Here is a 26576-nt window from a genome sequence, read left to right on the forward strand (position 1 = left end):
TGCGATTAAAATTAATTTTACCTAAATAGATGGTGCAGAATAAACTACAACAACTAGATTTGCAACCACGGGATGCTGACGATATCTTCAAAGAACATTGCAACAGCGGCTAGGCTTCACAGCAACATATGGTAAGCCAGTGTGTTTTAGTACATGTGAAATGTAATGCGAGTGGGCTGCTTTCTTGGCTTGTGCCCTCAACGTGTAATCCTACCGAATTACAAATAGTTCAGTAGTCTGCTTTGCTGTATTGCTTGATTCGAATGCTTATTTGTTGTTACGCTATACCTGAGTTGGCCAATATGTCAGCAGTGCCTGCTGTACTATCGTAAAGAAATGCATGCCTATTTCATTTGAGTCCTTAACTTTTCCTCTCAACTTCATCACAAGACTGTCTTCGTAGTTTATATGAGGCCACACTGTTAAGTGCTTTCTCAGATTATTTCAACTGCTTAGATGCCTTGGCAACTTAAATATAGCGGTTGTACACTCCCTTTCAACTAGGGATGTCAACTGGGTCCCGTTTAATCCCGATTAAAGTCCAGTAGTGGTATGATAGTTCAAAAGAGTTTTTGTTTTTTGAGGAAAATGAACTAGGGAGGTAGCAAAAACTAACTAGATGGGACTGGCGGATGTCGTTTATTTGCCACTTACATCCCTAGTTTCATATTACCATTTAAATTTCTTTTCGGCAGATTCTGCTTCGAACCATTTAAATATAGTTTGCCATGCTCGGCAATAATTCGTCCGTCGTTTACCATGTAAGCTTACTGCGTGGATCATACGATAACTATCTCTTACTGATGTCCAGCAGAAACCTTTCAGGATGCCGTTCACACTAGGACACAATGTACAACCCCAGAATCTATTTGTGAAGCAGTGCGCCATCCATGTTACTTGATGGTAGCAGTTCAGAGGCAACACCGCCGGAGAGCAGTCTGAGCACATATATTATAGTGCTTGAGGCTCTACTAGAGGCAGAAAGAGATGGTGTGGCTGCCATGAATGAGGTAATCTTTATCTTGAGGCTGGAAATTATGGAATTAGCGACACGCATTATGCAAGCAACCCAAGAATTGGAGGAAGTAAGAATGTTGCATTTGAAGACGGAGGAGGTCCTGCTGTTTCTGCTATCTGAAGCCCAAGGTAATCCCGGTTCTTCTTTAGATACCAGTTGAAATTGTCATTAGATTATTGTACTTGCATGTTGTGTCATGTCTCTGAATGGATTATGTTGCAAGACCCCCTATGCTGTCCATGTGTTGTAATGATCCGAATTTTTTAGACGAGGTAATCATCAGTACTTGTATGATTGACATAAGGTGAACTATTTTTCGTGTGAGCATATTGTATTGGATGAAATAACTGTTTGACTCAGAGTGTATCCAACCTACTGAATTCCAAGATCACGACATTTCTAAATCATAATCATATATAAAGGTGGAATAAATCTTTGTTGTGGTTTTGAAGAAATAAATAACAAAACGTATAATTATCTGTGGATATTCGTAATCGAATACAAATTGGATTTGAATTTAGTTTGCCAGGTCCCAGGGCAAACGTGAATGCTAATTCTTCCAAGTTTTGAACGAAGCGGCTAAACACCCACTATAATTTGTGGGCCGCCGGAAGCAAGTGTTTGCGAGATGGAAATTACTGTCTACCCCTGACACTTGACATCCTTATCGACCGGATTTACACTGCTGTCGATAGGGGTAGACTAGTAACTTCAATCACACGTGACACGACGGCCTCTGAGCCCATTCAGACACGGTGGGCGCCAAACGTGGGCGGCAAAACACATTTGATTCAAGCTCGTCCGAAAGACATGTGTCTCTTCCTCCATTTCCCCATTCATACACGGTGGGCGGCAAAACAAACTCTCCTCGTCCGAAATCGATGTAGGCTAATATTTTAAATAGGGGCAGATGTGTAACTTCCATCAGACGTGACACAACCACCCTACCTGTCAGGCCCGTTCATACACCGTGGGCGGCAAAACACCCTCTCCTCGCCCGAAATAGTTACCGGCAATTATTTGGGAGATGCGAGATTACCGTCCTATCCCCAACCGACGCGATGTCCGAAATTTTAAACGGGGGATAAGTTCGTAACTTTCCCCCATTTCAGAGAAGCGCGTCCCAAAGTTTGAGATCCCCCTCCCCTCCATTTCCCTATTCATACACCGTCGGCGGCACGACAACCTCCGCACTGCGGCCAGCCTCCTCCGTCCGCCACCCCATCCTCCACCTTGCCGGAGCCGCTACCCCTACCCCGTCGTCCACTGCAAGAGATGGACGTCTCTCATCCACGGCACTGGACCAGGATCCTTTCATCGCCTCCTCTCGCTTCATCGGCGCCATCGTCCACCTTGTCGTTGCCGCTCCTACGACCGCCTCGTCCACGGCAACAGGATATATCCCCCGACCCGGCCGTCTGTCGTCTAATGTCTTCTTCCCCGCCGCCGACAGCCATCGTACCCGCAGCACCCTCAACGTATCAGCATAGGCCTACACGGCGTCGCAAGAGAGGTGGTACTCTTCCATATGTGCTTAAGTTATTGATCTCACCCGGAAAATAGATCGTAATATGTTTACTGTACTTTTCTTGTCCGTACCAAATCATAGTGGCTAGTTGAAAGCAAACATTGGTTGCGAAGTAGCTTTGTCCGGTTTGCACCTTCAGATCCGCCGGCCATGGCACGGGCACTATACTCGTAAAGCTTATGGTTTCCCCCCTTTATATTCACTACCATCATCGTAGGTGCTTCGTGTCGTGCTAGCACTGCTCCTCAAGACCTCAACCCAAAGCTTACGTGTTGAAATACGAATCTGATATGATGCTCATATCACTAAAACAGAGAACATTTAATTGGTCACCTAATGTTCCTATATTCGTTTCGAAAAGCATGTCGCCACCCACTGGTCCAGCTAGTTCCACTTTCCTGATTTTTCTCTTGATGCTTAGGGTTTCCCCCTTTTATCTACTCTACTATGATCTGCGTAGGTGCTTTCTGTCGTACTAGCATTACTCCACCCTTCAACCTAAACAACACAACACTCAGAATTCGAAAGCTTAGTTGTTCAAATATGATTGTGATATGATACTGATATTAGTTAACCGACACATTTAATTGGTTAGCTAAAGGTCCCACTTGAGTTTCCAAATGCATGTCGCGACATATAGAGAGACAGCATAATTGCATTTCTTTGTCACTTGTTGACCGTACTTTGTTTACCAAATCTTAGTTTTTATTTCAAAGCAAACATCGGTTGCTAACTACCCTTTGCGCGGTTTGCAGCTTCAGATCTGCCATCCCACTGCCACGGTCAACACTGTACTCATCATGCTTATGTTTTCCCCATTTTATGATGACCACAATCAGCCTACGTGGTTCGTGTCGTAATAGCACTGCTCCACCCATCGAGCTAAACAAGCTTAGTTGTACAAATTCATATATGATATTATTGCTGATATTAGTAAAACTGAGAGATGTTTAATTGGTTAGCTAAATGTTCCTACTTTAGTTTCGAAATGCATGTGAGCCACATATGGAGAGACCGGAAAGAATAGTATTTCTTTGTGCGCTCTGGTTCATCATGGGTGGCCAACCGACATTGTGTTGAAAGACTTGTAATATCTTCAATCTGCTTGCTCTTCTGCTCTTCTTTAAGATGATACTCTTCTCTTGCGGTCGACTGGTCAGGTCGAGTTGTTCTCCCTTAGTATATTTTGAATCTGTCAGGTCAGGTCGACTTGTTCTTCTTTACTATATGTTGAAGCTATCATCTGCGAAGTGTCATCACTTCTGGAGCTCTCATATTTTGAGTAGTAGGCCACATTATATTAATGCACACAACAAATTATAGCATGCATGGCATCTTTTAAAAGAATTGCAGAGATAGCACAAAGGGGTTTACAGGGAGGCAGTATTGGATTAGAATCACTTCTGCATTACAAAGAAAATCTCACTTGTTTTTATGTTTTCATGCATGTCAGATATTGAACATTATCAAAATGAATATGAGAATGGGCGCATGAGAGGAATATTGCGGAATGATCCACTGGCTAACAAACTTGGCATGGTGGAGGATGGCCTATCTTATTCACCCATCAAGGTGCTTGCTCTAACTTTGCAAAGTTGTATTGGTCGCACATATTTTGCATCTGACCTCTTGCATTACTTCTACTTTGTTACACCATCTGCTTAGTTTAAGCATCATATATGAGTATATGCCATACCTATCCATTTTCTGTACCTATTCCATGTGTCGTCACACTATGTTTTTCCAGTCAAATGTTATTCTTTCGTAATAGATGTCCAAAAGGAAGAGGGTGAGTGCAGATCCTCAAGGTGTACAAACTAGGTATTTGGAAAAGGTAGTGATACCTGTTAAATCAGATAGATCAGCAGCCACAGAAAACACAGGCCCAACTGTACCACACTTTACCCCTACTCCAGTGGCCAAACCCCTATTAGAACTGCTGGGAGCCCAGCGTCAGGTACTGTCTATGATATCAATTCAAAATTTGAACTCCTAAATTTCTGCTTGTGCCTTACCTTCTCTCTTGTATGAAAACTAATTTTAGATGAATCTCCTTGCTCAAAGGATCATATGATCTCAAAACAATAATGGGCTCTGCATTGCTCTTGTCAGTACCTCTCTCCCTTTTGCCTTGTAACGCTGTACTTAATTAATTGCTATTTGATTATGTATCATCAGTCTGCACCTGAGCTTCATTATCATCTGTTTCTTCCAATATTATTTGATCTATATTTACTCTTTGCAAAATGTAGAATAATGGCATCGCTTATAAAGAATTTTCTTTGGGGAATTTATTGAATTATCCTTCCATCAACATGGAGAAGGGCTTTGTCCAGCCCGTGTTAACATGTAATGTAAGTTCATCCTTCTCAAGCCTTCAAACTTTGTTCTAGTATAGATTTGGATAGGCATCATTTCCTCCACTGCTGTTTGCTTTGCTGTTTACATCTGATTGGATGTTTGCAACAACTACCAGTTTCAAATTGTAGTTGTAAAAACATGTTCCTTATGCAGAACAGATCCATTTATTTGCTTATATAATTGTGAAACCTGTTACGTGTCTCCTTGTTTCTCTTTCAGACTCGTATCTCTTACGCTAGGCAGAACTTTAGGGAAGATAGTGAGCCAAACCATCTTGAGGACAGCGAGATGACCCCAAGGTCCTGTCTTGATGAAGACAGTGAGTTGAAGCTACTCACCAGCAGGTGTGAGACAACCTCTGTGCAGTCACTGCCTCAATCAGTTCGACTTCTTCAGTCTCAACTTAAAGCGGAAAGGCTTGCTTCAGCTCAGCTCCGACTTGAAGTCAAAGATGCAATGAAGATGTCAGAGGACTGCCGTGCGCACCATCATGCCTTAAATCTAGTGTTGATGCATCTATCGTTGACACAACTGAGGTCTACTCAGCTTCTTCAGTTGTTTGGGGGGCCCGACGTGGCCAGGCCTAGTGCCTTCTGAAGTGCTCTCAGTTTTGTATATTCTTTTGTCGGCGCGTTTATTTGCACTGGTGGCGAACTTTGATGCCTAGTGGATGTAATATGTGTGATAGCCGTGATAGCCTAGCATAAGTTGCTTCCTTATTTATTTCCTTGTTGTCTTGTTTATTTGTTTGCTTGTAGTCATTGCAGTTCTTTTTCCGCGGTTTGCTAGTGGCTGCAATAACCTATTTTTTAAAACTAGGCCACAATAACCACGGGCTAATATTTACTGTAGTGACACTGGGACTACTACGGGCCGTAGAAATAGTGGGCCTTCTACGGGCCGTAGAAACAGTGGGCCTTCTATGGGCCGTAGAAACAATGGGCCTTCTACGGGCCGTATCATCAATGGGCCTTATACGGGCAGTATGATCGATTGGCCAAACATGGGCCAATAAGAGGCCGCATTATGGCCGTAAACGGGTTAGAGTTGGAATCGTCCGTTCATGGGCCGACCATAACGGGCCATCATTAATAGGCCGTATTTGATGACGCTATGAAAACGGCCCAACGTATTAACGAACCACAAACAGGCCGACTGTAACCACGGGCTGAATTTGGCCCACAAGCAGAAAATGACAGTAACGGGCCATAAGTAAACGAATGCTGGAAATGAGCCCAAGAATAAATGGGCTCTGAGAAGGCCGAAAGATAACATGGGCTGGAAATGGCCCAACGGAACAACGGGCCGTTAATGGGTATAAAGTGATACACTGTTCATTACGGGCCAGTTTCCCCACGGGCCGTTAATGGGTGTAAAGTGATACACTGTTCATTACGGGCCAGTTTCACCACGGGCCATTAATAGGCCAAGAGTTACATAGGGCCTCATATGGGCCGAAAGACGTCATGGGCCATACATGGGCCAGAAGTGAAAACGGGCTGGAATCATATTGGGTTGCCCAGATGATGCTACTGGGCCTAATTCGGATAGGGCGTAACGGGCCTTGGGTTAGCGGGCTGTAAATGGGCTGTATGCGAACATGCCGTTAACAGGCTTTACATGGGCCGGCCCGCCACCTTTTGACCAAGTCAAACGGGCCGTCCTTTTCATAGGAATGGGCCTCTGTTGGGCCGTGCCATGTGTCGACGTATCATAGGCGCCTTCTGTCCAATGAGTGGATGACATCTGTCCCAACGATGAGCCGACACGTGTTTCCTCCAGCCAATGATGATTTTACACGTGGAAAATCCCCATTGGTCGCGGCTGTTAATGGGTTATCGGATCCAAAACCCGACCCGATAGCTTAATGGCGTTTCGTTACGGTGGATGCCACGTGTCGGTCACCCTTAACGAAAGCACTTATGTGACGCGCGATTTATCGTCATGGAAGTGGACACTTCCGTGATGATAATTTTGGCAATGCCATGGAACACTTCTACGACAGCACAGGTATGACCATCTTGATTCTGTCATAAATTTGTCATGGATGTACATGCATGACAGAAAACGCGACCTACTGTGACAAACAGGTATCATCACGAAGTGTATTTTTTTTGTAGTGAATCCTTATCCCCTTATAAAGGCAGTGAATATTGAACGCCTCCCCACTCGCCTCAAAACATGCCTATTCCCAAGGACTGTGTAAATGGTACGGTTGGGTTACCCACGCCCGTATTGATGAGAATCCCGCAATAAGGGGACATGATCTCTGCTTTGACAAGACGTGCCAATGGCAACCGCGTCTCGAAACGTGAAGCGGCAGATGAAAAACAGTTCAAAATTGTGACCGGGCAGACGTGATGTCATGATTACAAAAGGTTGTCAGCGGATTGGACTCGTGTAAAAATTATATTCTCTCTACGGCTGTGTGTTGTGTGTGTGTTACAGGTCCGGACATGTCGATATGTCCGGAGACTATTTTGCAGTTCGGAAGGAGGAACCCGCCTTGCAATGCCGAAGACAGATCTACGCGCCGGATACCTTGTCATTCAAGCCAGGTTCAGGGGCTACTGAGGGAGTCCTGGACTAAGGGGTCCTCGAGCGTCCGGCCGGTTAGCCATGGGCCGGACGGATGGGCTGTGAAGATACGAAGACTGCTCCTGTGTCCGGATGGGACTCTCCTTGGCGTGGAAGGCAAGCTTGGCGGCGAAATATGTAGATTCCCTTCTTTGTAACCGACCTTGTGTAACGCTAGATCCTCCCGGTGTCTATATAAACCGGAGGACTTAGTCCGGAGAGAGGAGATATACATTACCATAGTCATACAAGCCATTACGACCTCGTGGTAGATCAACTCTTGTAATACTCATATTCATCAAGATCAATCAAGCAGGAAGTAGGGTATTACCTCCATAGAGAGGGCCCGAACCTGGGTAAACATTGTGTCCCCTGTCTCCTGTTACCATTGACCTTAGACGCACAGTTCGAGACCCCCTACCCGAGATCCGCCGGTTTTGACACCGACACCCGTGCCTCCGGTGTATATTTTGTCTTCCCATACACGCCCAAGAAGCCTACCAGGTTCACGCAAAGGTTCTTCGTCACGTGCATCACGTCGATTGAAGAGCGGACCTCTAGGTCTTTCCAGTAGGGTAGGTCCCAAAATATAGATTTCTTCTTCCACATGGGTGCGCGTCCCTCAGCGTCATTCGAAACAGATAGTCCACCGGGACCCTTTCCAAAGATTACGTGTAAATCATTGACCATAGCAAGTACGTGATCACCGGTACGCACGGTGGGCTTCTTCCGGTGATCTGCCTCGCCTTTGAAATGCTTGCCTTTCTTTCGACATTGATGGTTGGTCGAAAGAAATCGACGATGGCCCAGGTACACATTCTTCCCGCATTTGTCTAGGTATATACTTTCGGTGTCAGCTAAACAGTGCGTGCATGCGTGGTATCCCTTGTTTGTCTGTCCTGAAAGGTTACTGAGAGCGGGCCAATCGTTGATGGTTACAAACAGCAACGCGTGCAGGTTAAATTCCTCCTGTTTGTGCTCATCCCACACACATACACCGTTTCCATTCCACAGCTGTAAAAGTTCTTCAACTAATGGCCTTAGGTACACATCAATGTCGTTGCTGGGTTGCTTAGGGCCTTGGATGAGAACTGGCATCATAATGAACTTCCGCTTCATGCACATCCAAGGAGGAAGATTATACATACATAGAGTCACGGGCCAGGTGCTGTTATTGCTGCTCTGCTCCACGAAAGGATTAATGCCATCCGCGCTTAAACCAAACCATACGTTCCTTGGGTCACCTGCCAACTCAGCCCAGTACTTTCTCTCAATTTTTCACCACTCTGACCCGTCAACGGGTGCTCTCAACTTCCCGTCTTTCTTACGGTCCTCTCTGTGCCATCGCATCAACTTGGCATGCTCTTCGTTTCTGAACAGACGTTTCAACCGTGGTATTATAGGAGCATACCACATCACCTTCGCAGGAACCCTCTTCCTGGGGGGCTCGCCGTCAACATCACCAGGGTCATCTCGTCTGATCTTATACCGCAATGCACCACATACCGGGCATGCGTTCAAATCCTCGTACGCACCGCGGTAGAGGATGCAGTCATTAGGGCATGCATGTTTCTTATGCACCTCCAATCCTAGAGGGCATATGACCTTCTTTGCTGCGTACGTACTGTCGGGCAATTCATTATCGTTTGGAAGCTTCTTCTTCAATATTTTTAATAGCTTCTCGAATCCTTTGTCAGGCACAACATTCTCTGCCTTTCACTGCAGCAATTCCAGTACGGTACCGAGCTTTGTGTTGCCATCTTCGCAATTGGGGTACAACCCTTTTTTGTGATCCTCTAACATGCGATCAAACTTCAGCTTCTCCTTTTGACTTTCGCACTGTGTCCTTGCATCAACAATGACCCGGCGGAGATCATCATCATCGGGCACATCGTCTGGTTCCTCTTGATCTTCAGCAGCTTCCCCCGTTGCAGCATCACCGTATTCAGGCGGCACATAGTTTTCATCGTCCCCTTCTTCTTCGCTATCTTCAATCATAACCCCTATTTCTTCGTGCTTCGTCCAAACATTATAGTGTGGCATGAAACCCTTATAAAGCAGGTGGGTGTGAAGGATTTTCCGGTCAGAGTAAGACTTCGTATTCCCACAATTAGGGCATGGACAACACATAAAACTATTCTGCTTGTTTGCCTCAGCCACTTTGAGAAAATTATGCATGCCCTTAATGTACTCGGAGGTGTGTCTGTCACCGTACATCCATTGCCGGTTCATCTGCGTGCATTGTATATAATTATGTGTGTCAAAAACCATTACAGATTCACATGGATAGATAAGTGACCAAATTAATAGAAGTTCATCATCACATTAAAACCAAAGTACATAGATAGTTCTCATTAAACAACATATAGCTCTCCAGAGCATCTAATTAAACCATACATTGAAACTATGTAAAACCTTTCAATGCAACAACAAATGCGATCATAATCAAAATCAAGGTAACAATTGATCCAACGGCATAATGATACCAAGTCTCGGTATGAATGGCATATTTTCTAATCTTTCCAATCTTCAACCGCATTGCATCCATCTTGATCTTGTGATCATCGACGACATCGGCAACATGCAACTCCAATATCATCTTCTCCTCCTCAATTTTTTTTATTTTTTCCTTCAAGTAATAGTTTTCTTCTTCAACTAAATTTAACCTCTCGACAATAGGGTCGGTTGGAATTTCCGGTTCACATACCTCCTAGATAGATAAAATCTATGTCACGTTGCTCGGCATAATTTTCATAAACAATAAATGAACTAAATAGTTAAAAAAGGTAATATATGCCACATCCGAATCATAGACAGGACGAGGGCCGACGGGGGCAGATACCAAAACCATCGCACTATATAATAACAAGCAATAACAAAAGTAAGAAAATTAGACAAGTATCTATCTAAAGTAAGAATTTTTTCTTTCAGAAAGAAGATAAGAACAAGAGGCTCACCACGGTGGTGCTGGCGACGAGATCGGCGCGGGCGATCGACGGCGGTGAAGACGGGGACGGGACGTGACGGACCGCTAAACCTAGACAAATCTCGGGGAAAATGGAGCTCGGAAGTCGAGTTTCGAGAGGAGAAAGCTTAACTAGTGTGGCTCGGGCATTTCATTGAACACCTCATGTGCATAGGAGGTGAGCTAGAGCACCACAAAGCTCTCCCCTCGCCGGCCTGAAAAAAATAGAGCAGTATGGAGTGCTCTGCTCGCCGGCGAGAGGGTATATATAGGCAACTCATTGGTCCCGGTTCGTGGCTGGAACCAGGAATAAGGCCCCCCTTCTGTCCCGGTTCTAGGGACGAACCGGGACTAATGGCTGTGGGCCAGGAGGGAGGACCATTGGTCCCGGTTCGTGCCTAGAACCGGAACAAATGTGTCCACACGAACCGGGACAAATGCCTCCCGAGGCCCGGCCGGCCCCCTGGGCGCACGAACAGGCACGGCCCCCGATGGGTCCCAGTTCGTGACATAACCGGGACTAATGGGCTGGCCAGGCCCCAACCAAAGCCTTGTTTTCTACTAGTGCCCTGTCTCCTCCCCTGGATACGGCCACATTTTGCGTACATGTCAACAAGGGCTGACAGAGTACCCATGGATCCATCTTGCCTGCAGAGGATCTGAAATGTCTGCAAGTGTAGAAATGACACTGACGAGAGTGAACGAATCTGGTATCATTTTTGAAAAGTTGTAGCCTAGCTCGAGCTCCGGGGTACCTTCTATCACCACCGCCAAGTTGCGCCAAGATCTGTGCAAGTAAGAGCATCACGTGGGGCAGTCTGTCCTCTGGCTGTGCTGAGCCCCCTTTACCAGTAATTAACAGAAGCGAAGAGTAGGTGGCCGACAGATGCATGGAGAGTTGCATGCTACCTTTTCAGAGTTGCAGGTTACCTTTTTCTCGCACGAGACTCTCACAGCTGCTCTCTCCCATCCCATTTCTTTCTCTCTCCCAAAGATTCTCATAGAAGTCACATCAACTCTCTCTCTCTCATGCAAAGGAGAGATTCATCCTTTCTCTACTCTTTGCTGCTGTGTGTGAGAGAAAAGAAAGAGAGAGAAAGACAGATAGGTGCTGTGGGAGTCATAAGAGAAGAGAGAGAAGTGTTGCGACATTGTGTGACAGTTCGAGAGGGGGAAGGGAGAGAGAGGTGTAATTATACCTGGCCATGGGAAACCCGGCCCGGTCGGCCCGTAACGACCCGGCCCGAAATTTCCGGGCCGGGCCGGGCTGGGCTTGTCCCTCGGGCCGGGCCTGGGCCTCGAAATGCAGCCCGAACAACAAGTCAGGCCGGGCCTGGGCTTCAATATTTGTCCGAAATTAGGCCCGGCCCGGCCCGAGCATCTCTGCAGCGACTAGCGAGGGAGGAGGTAAGGCCGATGCCCAATGGGAAACAACAGCCCAAGAGCGGCCCACTCGTCGTTGGTTGCCCTAACTCCCACCTCCCACGCCCCCATCTCGATCCCCTCCTGGCCTCCTCCCACTCCCAGCCTCTCCTCCTCACTCGAGCGACATGGCAACGCAGACGTAGAACCCTAGCCTAGCTTGCCCTGCCGTTCGCCGCCCTTCGTCCTCCCCCGCGGTGGCCCCGCTCCGTCCCTGACCGCAGCCGCGCAGCTCCATCCCCTACCGCGGCCGCGCCGCTCCGTCCCCGACCGCAGCCGCGCCGCTCCATCCCCGACCGCGGCCGCGCCGCTCCGTCCCCAACCGCTGCCGCCCCGCTCCGTCTCCGACGAGCTTCCTCGCCGCCGGCTACAGGCCACACCAACGATCTTCCTCGCCGCCGGCTACAGCCTGCAACTCCAAGCCTCCAAGGTTAATTTTTTTGTAGTTGAAAATCTCCAAAGATGTACTGATATGGTGCTGTTAGGATGATATGGTGCTGTTAGGATGGATATGGTGCTGTTTTAGGATGTACTGGAGTATGGGGTGATGGTTATATGGTGCTGTTGAAAATTGCAAACATGTAGTTCAGATGGCTATACTATATTTATCTTGTGTCCGCGCTTATATACTAATACTTGTGCTGTTTGCATGTGATGCGGTAGTAATATGTTGTTGTACGTATATATTGCAGTTTGATCATGATGAATTCAAGAGAATTAGAAGGGCAGGACGGACCAATGGAATTGTTTATTGTACCTGCCGATCCTCCTCGAACTCGGCAGAAACGTGCAAGAGCAACTGGAAAACAGGCAGCATCTGATGTTCATGGAGATGGAGGAAGTGTACCAACAACACAACATGCAGAACCTACTGCCAAAGGGGCACAGCCGCAGCCGCAACCTACTACTTCCAAACTGAAGTCAAAGGTATGGCTTGACTTCACTAAGATCTCGAAAGATGGTGATGAGATGACTATAGCTCAATGCAACCATTGCGACTCTAAACTGTCGGCTAAATCGACAAATGGCACACCTCATCTCCTTAGACACATTGAAAGTAAGCATAAGGTTGAACAAGCGACAATGAATAATTTTTTCTTGAAATCTGAAACAAATGATGATGGAACAACTGCATTAAAAATGGTAGATTTGATGCTCAAGTTGCTAGAAATTCGGTCTCTATTTATCTTGTATCCGGTGCTCATCCATTTACAACAGTTGAAGAAGATGGATTTAGAACAATGATGTCTGCTTGTTGTCCACAATTCAAGTCTATTGGTCGGCACACAATAAAAAGAGAGATAATGGCAATGTTTCTTAGCCAGAAAAAGGAATTGATGGAAATTATTTTAGCTGCCCCTGGTAGAGTTAGTTTCACATCCGACAATTGGAAATATGAAGTCACCAAGCATAGCTATATTTGCATTACTTGCCATTACATAGATGCTGATTGGAAACTAAACAAAAGGATTGTATGGTTCAAAAAAATTGATCCACCCTATGATGGAGCATCTATTGCCGATGAGGTCCACCTAGCTTTCCGTGAATGGAGGGTTGATAAGAAAGTGATGTGCATCACTCTGGATAATGCAGCCTATAATGATAGGATGGTGGCTTGCTTGCGTACCCACTTGTCAAAAGGTGCTTATACCTTTGTCCAAAACTCACTTAAACCAAAGAAGGTTGAGGCCCTAATGTGTTTGCAAGATTGGTATCGTTGCAAACTGCAGAAAAAAGAAGGTATCTGTTGTAATCTTGTTTGTTTCACATTCTTATTTGTATGTTTTACTTCCAAATGATAATTAACCCAATCTGTTGTTGTAGATAATAAGAGAAAGGCAGAAGAAGTGATTGCGCTAGATAATGATGAAGATTCATCTTCGGATGAAGAATGTAACATCTCTATTCTTTGTTCATGTCATTGTCAATTGTCAAGTATATTATACTACCGCTAACTTTCTGTTAATTCCATCTTGTAGAGTTGTTGCTACACTCCTAGAGCAATGAGAAGAGAAGATTCGGAGAAGGCATGCCAGCCATCTACTAGTTTTTATTTTGGTTCTGGAATGTAATGATATTCATGCACTTGTGTTTGTTGAAACTGGAACATTTAGAACTTTAGATGCTATTGTCGAAACTGGAATGTTTACATGCTGATTGTCGAATCTGAAACGTTTAGTTGCTGTCAAAACTATGATGTTCTGCAATCAAAACTATGATGTTCTGCTATCAAAACTAGTGCTGTTTTGCTGTCAAAACTAGTGCTGTTTTGCTGCCAAAACTAGTGCCTTTTGCTGCTGTTTTGCTGTCAAAACTAGTGATTTTTTCCTGCTGTTTTGCTGTCAAAACTAGTTATGTATTTCTGCTGTTTTCCTGATGTTCAGCTGCAGTTTGGGTACTGCTGTTTACTATCAAAGTTTAGTGTTTAATGCTGTTCTGTCGGGCCGTCGGGCCGGGCTTCGGGCTTTCGGGCTTTGCCTCGGGCCGGGCTCGGGCCTGTCCTGTAGATGTCGGGCTTTTTTTGGCCCGGCCCGAAGCCCGGCCCGGCCCGAAGCCCGGCCCGACCCGAGATATGGCCAGGTATAGGTGTAATGCATGAGAGAGAAGTAGAAAGAGGTGATGTGCGTGAGATAGAAAAGGAAGAGAGAGAGAGGTGTTGTCTGACACTGTGAGAGAGAAAAAGGAGAGAGGCGTTGTGAGAGAAAAGGGAGAGACAGCAGGTCGGACATTGGCACTGCAGCTACAGTGAGCATGCATAAATTATGGTTCACATGTTCTGCAAATTGCATTGGGTAACAAGCCAGGGTTCGGATCTCAAGAAAAAGAAATCTACTACCAACAGCATAGATAGCAGGTACTGCGTAGCCCCAGCTATGAAACCCGTTCTCTTTCATTTTCCAGCTGCATCCTAGAAAAGAGCCGCACTGTGTCATCCGACATTCCATTCTGCATGCACCCGAGAATCATGGCATTCCAGGAGATCCGTGTCTTGTAGCGCAACTCATCAAACAGCTGGGCAGCAAGGTCGGCCCTCTTGCACTTGGACAACATGGTGATCATGTTAGAATAAGCCACGGCGTCTGGTGCAGTCAGACTCGTCGGGCGCGTTGGGTGCGCACGGGACGTGCGGGACGCACTGATGCGGTCGGCCTCGTCGGACGCGTTGATGCGCGCGGGACGTGCGGGGCGGCGTGGCATATGTGTGTGTGGCCGCGTCAGGTTCATAGGTGCGTGTGTGTAAGTCCGTGTGCGTGCATGTGTTGGAGTTAGTTAGCTTGAGGTGCATGTAGCGTGGAGGAGCTGTGCATGCACCATGCAGTAGGGAGGCTGTTATAATCAGATGGATCGAGCGCGTTGTGTGCGCCTCATGCGCGTGCCCGGATCGTGCCGCCGTAGAGCGCTGTGCGCGTCGTGCGCGCTGGCCGGGCGGATCGCTCGCTCCGCTACGTGCATGTATGCGCATGAGACGTGTGTGCTGCGTAGCTGTAGGACTACAAAGCCGGGGACGCGGCCATGTATTTGCTGAGAAGAGTTGAGCTCTTGGAATAGTAACGAGGTTGTGTGTGCGGCCGGGTGAAACTCCAGTGTATTCTGCTCCTTTTCCTTCTGCCCTGTTTTTTCTTCTACCTCCAGCCGACTGAGAGAGCTAGTCTAGGGCTGCGCCAACAGATCAGCGCGTTCATCAGAGAAACATTTGACTCCAATCCAATCCTCACAAGTAGCTCATGCACACGCCTCCCCTCATCACGATACCCAAGCTTGCCGCAAGCATGCAATGCTGCCAGGACAGACACATCCATCACATCCACGCCCTCCCCACCATCCTCTTGAACAGGGCCAGAGCCTCGGTGGCCTCCCGATTCTCAGCATACGCCTGGATCATGGCATTCCAAGACACGGAGTTCTTCACTGGCATTCGATTAAAGACCGCCCTCGCTGCCTCGACCTCCCCGCACTTGCAGTACACGTCAAGGATCTCCGTACTGACATTCACGAGCTCCTCGACGCCACCATGAACCGCGAACCCATGCACCGCACGAAGCGATTGGGCGTTGATGCAGGCGGGCAGGACTCAAGATGGCAATGGGGCCCCGAAACCCACGTCCCCGCGGGTTTTTACCTTATTAGGGGACGGGGATGGGCGTCTTTTCATCCCCGCGGGGTTGTTGTTGGGTACATTATACAACCCGACACGTTTCGTGGGTTTGCACCCGTTTCGGCAGTCCCTGAACCCGAAACCCGACAAACCCGGCAAAATACATTTTTTTTACCAAGCACTGATCCGGCGCAGCCCAACCCAAAGCTACCGAGCCTAAGCGATCGAGCCCCCCACCCCCCAGCGTCGAAGGCCAAACCAACCCCTCGCTAGGTGGCCAGTATCGCTCGCTCCTTCCCCCCTCACTCGAGCCCTCATCTCTCTCTCCCACAAAACACCTAACCCTAAACCTAGGAGGCTAGGACCCCAGCCACCGCCTGGCTCGATCCCATCTTGCAAGATCAGCCGACCACGATCTGCGCCGGCTAGCCTCCTCCCTCCACGTCTTCTGCATCGCCGCCGATCTGATATGGAGAATGGGCGCCGCCATTGGTGACAAACCTCATGGTGGCCTCTTCACGTCCCAAGTCCGGTGAAAGGGCGCTGCGCCGGCGCAGTTTGCCGCCATCCGTTGCCTTCCTCTCTCCACTACAACACCGCGCGGTGGTGACGGAAGGGCAGCAGGTCGTTCCATCCTGATTCCCAAGCCTCCATCCAACTTCAACCTCCTCAAGTTATGCTGCTGAAATATGCTCGTTTTGTTGTCAAAATATTATTCTTTGTTGGTTCTATGTTCCTTATATATGTCGATTTCCCCGTGGGTTTAGAAAACCCGATGGGTTTAGGGGATGGGCGAAAAACTAGCCCCGCACACGGTGACGGGGATGGGGACGGGTTTACGATTTTCTCGTGGGGATGGGTTTGGGAAGGCAAAACCCGATGGGTTTCATCCCCGTTGCCATCTTGCGGCAGGACGGGCACGAGCGCGACAGAGCCAGGCCGCTGCCCGTACTCCTGCTGCATCCGAACAACCATCTCCACGGTCGCCCCGGCTAGCCCGTCCGTGCGTAACCGGCCACGAGCGCGTTCCAGGCGATGCGGTCACCGGACGGGCATAAGGTCAAACACCCTGAGCGCGTCGCCGGGCCTCCACCGCAAGCACACGAGCGGCCAGCTGGGCGTGGACTGCGCGGCCGGTCGTGAGGTCAGCGCGCATCGATGCAGAGCATGAGGAGCGAGATGGAGGTTCGGAGGACGAGGCCGGAAGCGGACACGCACGCTGACGTGGATGAAGACATGGCGACCAATCCCGTGAGCCTGGACCGCGCGGCCGCGCACCTCAGGCGTGTGTGGTGGTCGGCGACCTGCCGGCGGCGGGAGGAGACGGCGATGAGGCCGAGCAGCAGCAGAGCATCTTGTATTGTTTTTTCATGCACGTGTTATCCCGTGAAACTCCACATGGCAATAAGTGTATATTGCGAGAATCTCGTCACATTGCACGAATCTCCTATTTCTTTTTCCCCTGCATTGCTATATTTTTTTCCCTGCATAAAGAAACTTAAAATGTACTCCTACTATTTTTTAGAAATTATTAATCTTAGAGAGCAAAGATTAATTAGTGAGATGCTGGAAGACACCTGGGATGATGGTGATACTCTCTTTTTGTTGGTTTTGCTCTTTGACATTTGTGAGCTACTCAGCTATAGGACTTTACCATTGACAGGTAGTTCAACATTTCTTTTAGGCTTCGTTTGACAGGATGGGGTTGTCGAGGTATTGGAAGGAAGGGATTTTAGGGGATTTGGTGAATCCTCCTCTTCCACCCAATCCCCTTGAAGCCTCAAGTCCCCTCCGCGAGGAGGAGGCTGCGACCGATGGCGGCGTGTCGAGGATGAGGCTACTGCCGACGGGGGCGCGAGGAGAAGGCTCCGGTCTAGCGCGTGGCTCCACTTCCACGAGGGCCTCCTCGTGCCTTCTGACTCGCGTGGGTCGAGGCAAATCACGTGTGGGGGGGGGGGGGGGGGGGGTGTTCAGGTGGATTGAGCAAGCGAAACCTCATCTGCCAAATGGGCAAAGAGGATTGTAGGGGGTTCTGGGCCATGCGACGAAGCCTTAGGAGACAATTACACTCTGCAGTTTTGTTGAAGTGGCAATACAACATAAGTGATATTAATGCCCTTAGATTATTTGTTGATCCTGAATTATGCATCCTAGTTCCTAACCAAAAATGGTAAATTTCTATGTAAGTTATGTACTTTGGGTTGGAAAGAGATGTCACCACAGCTGCTAACATGTGGATTTTTTTTTTGCGGGTAATAACATGTGGATTTGGAAAGCTAAAATGCCTATATAAGTTCATATCCGTTTTGGCTGTTGTTCCAAGATGTTGTCGTGAGTAGATTTAACATGAGAAAAAGGAAGTCACACGGATCTTCCTTATGTTCTTTCTGTGATCCACTTGAAACTGCTCAACACTTCTTTTTTCCTATTTCCAGTGGATTGGGTTATTTGCGGAGCCCCGGGTTCCGTTCTTGGTACATCTGCTGGACCTAATTCTTTGTGGCAAGCTTGTGCCTAGTTTCATGTTATTTTACCTTTTGGATATAGATTTCATATGGTGTGTTTGCCGCTCTTTTGTTGGGGTCGTGGAATGTTAGGAGCAAAGTAACATTATGATAAATATGTCTTGGCATCTCTGTTGAAACTGTTATGTTATGTGCATCTTTCTCTTGTCTTTGGCATGTCTTCAGAAAGAGGATGACATGCTGACATTGAAGGATTGGGCGATGAAGCTGATAAACAAGGCGTTGGAGCAGATATGCAGCGAACATGGATGCATCATGGTGATGATCACACTCGTTTGATGATGACGGTCCGCTTCTGCAGACTGGAGCATGGATTTCACTTTTCCGGCTATGATGTTTTGTGTTGGCATGTTCCTACTATGTGAATTGCTGGATCTATTACCCGTTCTCTGCCTTTGTTGATATTGCTAATGGGTTTTTGCGCCCCATGAAATGCGTTGAGTGTGAACATCTCTAGCAGGTTTCCTATTAGTGCTCCAACTCCTCTTTTTTTCCGTTTTCCTGGTTCTTGTAACGAAGAATAGTGTTCCTTTTAAGTCCGCACCAAGAAGGCCATGTTGGCATCCTTCCCCAAGCCAGGTCCTTGTAACGAAGAATAGTGAAATTTAAAAAACATGGTCTCTCTCTCTCTCTCTAAAAGAATATTAATATGAGAATGGATTTTCAACACCCGGGTGTCTAGGCACCCCCTTGTCAACAGTAACCTTTGCAGTGTTCTTCTGACACAGGTTCCATTTCTCTGACAGCTGAGAGAAACAATAGGGCAATACTCTTCTTTTTTAATGCAGTATACTGTTGAGTGAGGAGACGCTACTGCGTGAGACTTTGAGAGTGACACACAGAAAAAAGAAGAGAGAAATCGTTTAATAAATAAATGGAGAGAAAGAGAGAGACAACGCCTGTTAGAGAGAACTTCGCCTTTTTGGGGAGAGGTGACATAGAAAAAATGGAGTGGAACGCTTGTGAGAGAGGGCTGGAAGTGACAAGTGAGAGAGAGCTTATGCCTGAGACAAAGAGGTGTTTTTTTAGTAGGTGAGAGAACTTGTGCATGCATGCTGATATGACTATGAGAGAGAAACTTAGCATGAGGGGAGAGAGATGTGCAGGCGCTGCAGCAAGTTCACGTGCTACCGCTGTCAATTTGCTGCCATTACAGCCCACTCACTGAAAAAGCTAAAACTCAGCACGAATCTTTAAAACAATGGACGCACTGGATAAGGGGGTGCCTAGACACCCCGGTGCCATGACACCTTTCCGATAGAATGAAACCTTAGTGTCTCTCACCCCAAAGGTTCAGGGCCCAGGAGGTACCAAAGACCTATGCGCTATTAGCATTTGCAGTGTTGTGTACAAACTTGTCCCAAAAGGGTCTCGCCAATCATCTCAAGATAATTCTTTGGGACTTGCTCTTTTATACGAGGCATGCTCCTCTAAGATAATACCATATTGGCATATGAATTGTCTGATATTTTTGGAAAAAAATGGAGAACCGGATTGGATCATTATGCTTGTCGCCACAGTAGTTCTGTCAATTGTTTTTGGATGCGGTCTTTTCTCGCATATCGTTGGCACAAGTTGTCCTTTACGCGAAAAATCCGATAACTGAAAGGGATCGATACGCAGAATTGAAGTTTGACATGAGTAAGACTTGTGACATATAATTGAGTGGAGTTTTTGTCGTGCCATGATGCTGAAATGTGGAAATTATTCTGAAATGTGTTGAATCAATTATCTATGAATTCTAAGTGAACGGGAATGCTATTGACATGGTGATTCGAGGCACGGGAATGATCGATTGGAGGTGCCACCGGCGTCAAACTCACTAGTGGTGATGGTGGCGGCAACAGTTAGGAGGCGGAAAGTTCCTCTGATGCGATTCTAGGTTTTGGAGAGGGAATTGGGATAAGGCACTCGTAGCCAATATATTGGTAGTGGAAAAAGTAAGTTGCAATAAGTGCGACGACGCACCCACAGAACAAAACCACTAAATTAAGTAAATGACTTGGTACACATACTGAGTACTGCATTATTTGCGAGGGATACCACGACGTTTACACGGCACCTGGTTAATGCCGGAAGCACGCAGGCACGTGCGAGCTTAGCAGTAAGGGGCCGCGTTGAACACGCGGAAGTTCACCGGCACCACCGAGGAGTACCTCAACACGAGCGGCGAGCCCCTCACCACGGGCTGCTTGAGGACGCACATCCCCTCGTCCACCTCCACCTTGCCGCCGTCCAGCGGCACTGCGCTGTCCTCAAGGCCGCCGCACCACACTCGCACGTCCTTCATCGGGCACGAGCACGACGTCCCGATCTCCACCTCGTACTCCTTCTGCCTCCCCACGACCTTCCCCGTCTTGCGCACCGCGATTGTGATGTCCGACTTGCCGCAAGATCGCTGGGCGTCACCTGCACGCATCCACACACAATAGATCGATGAGATTAACTAATTAAGATTGATCTTGATGAATCGACATAGAAATGACTAATATGTTTGGGATGGGGACGAGCCTGTGCGCATGTGGCAAAGAAGGGCAGCGAGGACCAAGACGAGAGCTGCAATATTCTTGGTTTCCATTGTGGAATTCTACTTTTTTTTATTCTTGTATACTTTTGTCTTTCTCTTGTATATATGCAGTATGCTGGAAACTGCACACTGTATATATAGCGCTGGTCTTAGCACCTCACATGTATCTGTTTCATTGATTTAATTCCTACTTAAATTATATATTGAATTGTTTGGTTATTACTAATGTACTGCTATGGAATTTAATTTGGTAATACTAAATGGTGATCACAAGGAAAATTTCTTGGGTATATAGCGTTAACCGGAAGGTCATTACTCCCAACGTCTATTATCCACTGATTTTCTACTTAGGTATCCTAATGTTTTGTTTTGAGAAGTTATGCATACAAATATAGAACTAAATTTAAAGGGGAACTGTAATTATCCAATAGCCTAAATATCCACACACTAATTTTTACTCTAAGTACCCATCCATTGCTACTTGCTATGGAAGGATAAACCTGAACTAAATAGGAATCATATTCAAAGAAGATCAACATCCCGTAATGTGCAAGCTATCTAGAATGTACATCTTGTAATAAAGGCCCGTAACTCGCGCAGTTGTTCCCACTAGGTTTTTTTGGAGCACGATGACAATGAGGATCTTGGGCGATGGCGAGGTCGACAAGGGGTGCGTGCAGTGGCGGAGCCAGGAAAACTTAATGAGGGGGGGGGGGCAACTGATGTTAAATCATATTAGCGAGGGCCAAAGCAAACCAAATGACTGTAATACACAATATCAACAACAGATAACCACTGATGTATTGGAAAAATCTGTTGGCCCGGGCCGGGGCCCGTGCTGGCACCCCCTGCCTCCGCCACTGGGTGCGTGGCCAGCAAAGAATGTCATAGCGCACATGGCATGCATGCCCGCGGACAAGTGATGGGTTTTGTTATTCCCTGTCAAAATTTGCATGAAGCACGGTGTCCTGCTCTATATGTCATCTTAATTTCCTGGTTTTGCTAAGCTCGTGCAATTGCAATTTTGCGACATGTAATCAGTTTATAGACTACATGGTTCTTTCATTATTTTTGTTCATCGAGCCGGAAAAGGATTGCAGTAGACCATAGGTGGCGACCATGCAAACATTCCAGAACAGAGCGTATGTGCTCACGACGATGAAAGCATCATTAAACGTTCATTGTATGGGGGTTAGGGTTTGGGCTGAGGGTTTCTGAGTGTCTGACAAAATGTCCACTATCGCTGATTTTCTACTTAAACGTAACTAATAACTCACAATGACCACTATCACTGATTCTGTACCTTAGGCCATGTACAACGCAGTTGCTTAGGCAGGTGCTTCAGCAAGAAAACCGGGTTTTTTTTTCGAGATAGCTGGACGCGGGTGCTTAGATGGAGGGAGAGAAGCAAAGTCTGGCTTCCAGTGCTAGCCGATGCTTGACCATCTGTAAGACTGGAGTTAGCCTGGCTATGCCTTAACTAAAGTGGTCTAAGCACCCGTAGGAAGTGTTCACCATTGCGGGGCGACAATATTTTAAAATGCCACACTGCTCTCGCTCTTTAAGCACCGGTCTGTAAGCGTCGGCCATTGTACAAGGCCTAAGTACGTAATGTTCTGTTTTTAGTAAATGCGTACGTGCAATGCTCATTGATAATAGAGAGAAAATTAATTGCACATTCATATTAGATAGGATATCAATTATATGTTATTTAACAGAAACGTCAATATTTGGTACGATATTAATTTCATGCTAAACATGTTAAGTGCTCATCATTGGTGCAATCTAGGTCGTTATATTGACATGATTTGAAGATCAAGATGAATTAGAGCTTTTTATATTGATATAGATATAGATGAGTTATGCATGCTAATACAGAATTAAATTAAATTTTAAAAAGGGAATTTTGATTACCCAATAGCCTAAATATCTACACACTAATTTTAACACTACGTACACATCAGTTGCTATGGAAGGATAAACCTTACAGGAATAAGTGCCCAAGAAGATGGACAACCCACAATGTGCAAGCTATCTGGAATGTACATCTTGTAATAAAGGCCCATGCCTCCCATGGTTGTTCCCACTAGTTTTTTTAGAGCACAATGACAAGGCAGATCTTGGCGATGGCTAGGGCGACAATCGGTGCATAGAGCGAAGAACATCATAGCGCCCATGGCAAGCATGCCTGCGAACAAGTGAGTGGGCTTGCTATTCCCTGCCGGAGTTTGCATGAAACATGTTTCCTGCTCTATATGGTGTCTTCATTTCCTTGTTGTGCTAAGCTCATGTGATTGCAATTTTGCGACATGTAATTAGTTTGTAGACCGGGTGACTCCTTCATTATTTTTGTTCATTGAGCCGGAAAAGGATTGCACTGGGCCATAGGTGGTGACAATGGAGACATTGTAGAGCAGATGCTATGTGGTCACGACGGCAAAAGCGGCAATAAAAGTTTCAATTTATGGGGTTTAGGGTTGGGGCTGAGGGTTTCACGGCATCAAACAAGATGGCCCACACGCGGCGTGGTTGCAGAGTTGGCTCGCCAGCTATGGCGGCTGTTAGCTAACGGCGAGGTGATTTCATAAAGTTGCTATGCACCTTAATATCCATGCATGCGTTAGAGCTAATTGACAACGGAAAATTAAACAACATGGACCATCGAAGAACATACACTGTGATGCCTTCATTGACCATGACTCTGTTGGTGGTGGTGGTGTGTGTGTCCATTGATATGATGTGTCTCCTATCTATGTTGCCACACAACCAATATATGTGATATGCTATGGGACGAAGCTACACATGGCCGACCCACGAAAATTAAACTTTAAAATGACAGGCTATAACAACAAGAATGAAAAGGATTTTTGAATAACAAGAATTTAAGCCGTCTTCTAGTGTAACACTTCCATCAATTTTGCATCATTAACCTTTTTTGGGATATATTGCAATGATAAGATTGGGACTTCTGGAGTTTTGCAATGCAACTATCATTAGTCATCTGCCGTTTTGGAATGCAACTAATGGTAGTTTTGCATGCAACTATCATTAACGGCAGATGACTAACAAGTTGAGATGGGAAGATAGTAATAGAGAAAAATCGTGATATAAGTGACACTATGGGTAGTTTACAAAATAAAATACATCTCATTTTCCAAGATCATCCTTCATTTCGAGGTTCATTATTCTTTGCAAACGTATTACTCCCTCCGTCCCATAATATAAGAATAGTGTCAAAAACGCTCTTATATTATGGGTCGGAGGAAGTATATGGAATAACATGGATGCACTTTCGTTAGGTGTTACTTTTCATACCTGAAATATGCTATAACATTGGAACATCGTATTCTTGTAAGTATCTTTTATAGGTGTAAGCATATCTCTCTTGACATCGAAATTACGCAAATTAAAATTTTCTCCTTTTCTCCATCGCACAACAAACCCTACCCAAATTTCAACATCTCCACACAAATGTAACTCTAGCAGCCAAAATCAACCTCAAAACAGATAGAACCAAGCAAGAGAAGAGATGGTTCTAAGCTAGTGCGCTTACCATACACGGCGGTGGGCCAGTTTGACGCCAACATTCTTGCGTTAAGGTACGAGGTGCCACATGAGCACACATGGCCAACTATGTGCATCTCGTTGTTGAGAATATCAAAGAACCACACCGATGACAGACCAGACACTGATAAACCAACACCTCAATCGGATTCGCTTCATTTGTTTTTTGTGTCTCTCCATCGGAATCATCAAGTGCAGAATGTTGTCTAGGTCTGCAAAACTACAACCCACTCACTCCTTGTGTCATGCCAGAACACCTCGCTGGTATGATTAACTTTGTGAAATCCGGTCTATGTGCAAGATTTACTGCCCGTGAGGCAGCTACCATAGTGAGGCACTACGACAATCATAATGGTTGTATTATGAGGTCTAATAAATACAGTGACCAAACCAAACCCTCATGCCAAGTTTAGGTATACCATGGATGTATTTCAATCATTGGATATGGTACACTTGTGTCTAATTAATTATCATTGATCTTGCATTTTGGATATTTGTTCTGCAATGCACTAGCAGCCTGAGCTTCATAAAGACCAAAACTTCACAGGAGAAAAAAAAAGTGGCCCTTGATAGGAACCACATGCTCTCTGCTCATGTCCATGATAAATAATTATTAGCCTTCATTTAGTGAAACATCGTAGCTTGAGGAAAATAAAAACAAAAAGGTGAAGTGGTGTGCATCTGCATCCAGTGAACCCATGTTATAAAATGTGGGTAGAGTAGCATTGACAAAATATGACACACTACCATCTGAGATTGATGAGAGACAAAGCAAGTTTGTTGCCATGGGTCTGCCGAGGCCTTTGGATGGGGGCCAAATAGTGAGTCCTGGGATTGAGAGACGTAAGGAACTGATCGCAAGCTACTATGCCATCGTAGACTTCTCCTTTTCCTTTGATTCTCTTGTGCTTGCCCTTTACTATGTGCTGCTTATGACCCATTACGAGCACGTCTGAAACCAAAAGTCTAAGAATAACTTCGCTCTAGCACACGGTTTAAGATAGTCTTCGCTCAATACAAAAAGATGGTATTATTTCCACGATATCACTGTCAGATCACAGGCAGTAAACACACATGATCACGGTGACGGCGAGAGACGCACGCAGCAGAACGACACAACGAAGGAGATGATTTTTGTGCTGCGTAACCTTCTCGGCTTTTCCTCCTCTTTCCTTTTATTCAATGAGAAAACAAACTGGATTTGAGATCCTATAGTTACGCCACAACTCCAGATGAATCGTGCCATTCCACGAATCGGCGTTGTGGCCCAACAACACACGCACGACCGGCCAAACGCACACTCTCACGTCAGCCCATAACTAATGCATGCAGGTCGTTACCTCTACCATGCCAACTACATGCAAACTCAACACAAAATAGAAAAAAGCCTCAATGTGAACGAGAACGTTTCAGGCTACAAGTTGAAAACAGATGCATGTACAAACTATAGCCTACACAACTAGTGCATGGAGCTATTGACTAATGCAATATCTGAACCTGACCTTGTAACAAGATTAGAACCAACAATCACCTCTCCCTAATCTTGTTACTCAATTTATTTCTTTGAATGCTGAGCACCTTCATGCCGGCTCGATGTCAGTGCTGCCTTGAACAAAACGTCCGCACTCTATTGCTGTCATGGAAGCTCGATCGAACACAACTGTCGTCTTCTTTAGATTCAGCACATAGAGCCGATTCATGGTTTTCCGGGCTCTCGCTAGCAGCTTCCCTGAGCGATCAAAGACACTTAGAAACCCACGGCGTAGCACTGAGTTGCACCCTCCCTCGTCAAGCTTACCAGACTCAGTATACTGCTTGTGATTTTGGAAACAAAACACACATTATTAAGGAGTATGTGTTGCCCGCTTACTGTCTGGAGCAACACTGTACCTTTGCCAAGAATCTTCACCACAGAATTGTCACCAAACTTCACACTTCCTTTTATGGACTCATCCCGCACAACAAAACTTCCTCGGCAGCCGGTCATGTGGTT

General features: G+C 46.3%; 1 protein-coding gene across 1 annotated transcript; it reads right to left on the reverse strand.

Annotated features, from left to right (window-relative positions):
* Positions 1-20437: 20437 nt before the first annotated feature.
* LOC120968590 (uncharacterized) lies at positions 20438-21092 on the reverse strand. The gene is made up of 2 exons (XM_040395488.2): positions 21004-21092; positions 20438-20901 (listed from the first exon to the last, which is right to left on the reverse strand). The coding sequence occupies exons 1-2, from the start codon at positions 21068-21070 to the stop codon at positions 20591-20593; spliced, it is 378 nt and encodes a 125-aa protein (XP_040251422.2). The 5' UTR covers positions 21071-21092; the 3' UTR covers positions 20438-20590.
* Positions 21093-26576: the final 5484 nt, after the last annotated feature.

The sequence above is a fragment of the Aegilops tauschii genome, chromosome 7 (genome assembly GCF_002575655.3).
Source record: "Aegilops tauschii subsp. strangulata cultivar AL8/78 chromosome 7, Aet v6.0, whole genome shotgun sequence".
Classification (NCBI taxonomy): domain Eukaryota; kingdom Viridiplantae; phylum Streptophyta; class Magnoliopsida; order Poales; family Poaceae; genus Aegilops; species Aegilops tauschii.

Coding starts and splice junctions, on each gene's coding strand:
- LOC120968590 (XM_040395488.2), bottom strand. CDS start 21,070: ATGGAAACCAAGAATATTGCAGCTCTCGTCTTGGTCCTCGCTGCCCTT. Junction 20,902..21,003: donor TCTTTGCCACATGCGCACAG/GCTCGTCCCCAT, acceptor GGATGCGTGCAG/GTGACGCCCAGCGATCTTGC.